At 29.8% G+C, this 2,352-nt stretch overlaps 1 protein-coding gene across 1 annotated transcript; it reads left to right on the top strand.

Annotated features, from left to right (window-relative positions):
- The first annotated feature begins 269 nt into the window (after window positions 1-269).
- On the top strand, window positions 270-2,352 carry LOC128669304 (uncharacterized). Its single transcript, XM_053744046.1, has one exon. It carries the CDS (start codon window positions 327-329, stop codon window positions 2,286-2,288), a length of 1,962 nt encoding a protein of 653 aa, XP_053600021.1. The 5' UTR covers window positions 270-326; the 3' UTR covers window positions 2,289-2,352.

Here is a 2,352-nt window from a genome sequence, read left to right as displayed (position 1 = left end):
ATTAAACCTATAATTTTCATACAAATAAATATATATTACTGCATGAAAGAACCTTAATTTCACTATTTCTGCTGTTGGAAGAGGGTATTTAAGTAACAAGTGCAATAGTACTTTATATAACGCTCAATAATTGTTCTGCAAAAGTAGGTACTTTAGAGATCAATTGATAGAGGTATTTAGTGCTTTTGATGTCAAAAACTCCTTTCTTGGATTTCAAACTCCATTCTTGTAATTCCATTTTTTAATCAAACACAAGTCTGACATTGAAATCAAATGCTTGACATTGAATTTTATTGTGAAAATTTGTTTAACTATTTACAATAAATATGGAGACTGGTGGTTTAATGAATACCCTTGGTAAAAGGGGTAAAAGGGTTACCAGTACTTACGCTGAAGTATATTATGATGACGATTATTGTGATTACCAAAAACCCCTAACCGAATTGAAAGGTGATGTTTATAAAGTACCAAGTAAAGAAAAGTACGCAAACGATGAATTATGGAAGTCACCTAGTGACCTTTTAATAGGAATACTAGAATTACTACCTCCATTCACTTCAAAAATTACTAGAGGAATCACTCATCAAGGAATACTTGGAATTGGTGATGATGTACTACAAGCTGAACAAGCCAAATTTTATGCCCGTGTTAAGCAACTAGTATACGATAACAATGCTGCATGGGAATTCATTTTGGATTATGAAAAGAAAAAAATAAATGATAGAGTCAAAAAAATATACGATAAAATATTTTCGATAAAAAGTAAAATAATGATAGATGAATGTTATGCATTTTATGAGAATTCTCTTAAAGAATTAGAAGAACATTTAAAGTCAGAAATTAAACCAGTGTTAATAAGTACCCATTCAAATATAATAAGTGATTTAAATCCCAAAATAAGGTTTCAATTGGAGAGAGAGAAAAATATCTTAGAAACTATATTGAAAAAAAGGTATCAATGCGAAGTTGATAAAATAACGTTATATTATCAACTTCTTTTAAAAAATGAAAAAAATAGAATTAATAAATTTATTAATCAAGCTTTACATGAAAGAAATGATGCTTTACAGGCATTTGTGAGACAAGTTGACCAAGAAAATATCACAAGTACTATGTATGTTATGTGTACAGAAAGAAAAAAATGTAGAATGAATAAATTCATACTTGATAATTATCAGACAGCAGAAATTTCTGAAAAATTAAAAATAATAAAGGATAAACAAGCTATTATAGATGATTTTAAGAGTAAAGATGTAAAAATATGCTGTATAAATAAAGATTGGGAGGAGAAAATAAGAAAAGTATTGCAGTTGTTCCTAAAATTTATTAGCTTTAGTTTAAAATTACTGCCAGAACAGACAACTTTTCTTCTTGATCTTGAGAGAATGGTTGTCTTGCAGTTAAACGAGTTACAAAAGCTACCACCAAAAGCGCCCACTATATTAGTAGAGGAAAATATTTTCAAATTTGAAAAAGTAGAGCCTTCTCAAGTTCCCTGCGATAAGGAACCATTCGTAATTGTGGGCGATACCGCAGACTCAATCCCAACTAGTTATGGAAGCACCGAAACGATACCCTCTCATGTAGACTTACATTATGTCAGGCTTGATAGACAATTTATATATGCCAAATGTCACAAATTTGAAGAAGTGAAAGCATTTTTGAAAAGCAAGACTTGTGAATGCAGAGCACCTCGTGAAAAGGACGAAAACGCTTTCGAAGAAAAACCATTTCAACCTCCTTTTGATGCTCAAAATACAACAAAAACAACAGAACCAAGTGAACTTAGTAGTGAATCTTCTTTTCAACGAATATTAATAGATGATTATAAACGTTCGGATCAGTGTCCTGCAAGCCAATGTCAAGATTGGATAAAAAAACTACCATTCCCAAATTTAGATAATTATTTAAATTATACTGAAGAAAATTTAAATAGACTAAAAATAATAATTGGAAAATTAGAGGAAAAAATCGTAATACCGGAACTCATAAGCGCAAAAGATATAGTTTTCAAAGAAGTGCCATATTCAAAAACAAAAGAGCTCAACAAAAATGTAGAGACCCAGTATTCTAGCCAAGAAGAACTGGACATCAATGTTGAATGTGACTGCTGTGCTGATGATAGTAATACCAAATATAGTAATACTAAAATCCAAGCTACAGAAAAGACACAAAAATTTGTTAATGAAATAATAGCAAAACGTCAAATATCATTGCGGATATTAATTAAAGACCATCCCAGCCTTCTTAAATTATTTACTGATGAAAGTTTTGACTTTTGTTTATAGACTCAGAATGAATACTTTATAATTATAATGTACATTATTTTTAATAATATTTATTGTGACATGA

This window comes from Plodia interpunctella, chromosome 4 (genome assembly GCF_027563975.2).
Source record: "Plodia interpunctella isolate USDA-ARS_2022_Savannah chromosome 4, ilPloInte3.2, whole genome shotgun sequence".
Classification (NCBI taxonomy): Eukaryota; Metazoa; Arthropoda; class Insecta; order Lepidoptera; family Pyralidae; genus Plodia; species Plodia interpunctella.
This window is presented reverse-complemented; position numbering and strand designations above follow the sequence as displayed.

What these genes read in the sequence shown, in the direction of transcription:
- LOC128669304 (XM_053744046.1), top strand. Translation starts at nt 327, where the DNA reads ATGGAGACTGGTGGTTTAATGAATACCCTTGGTAAAAGGGGTAAAAGG.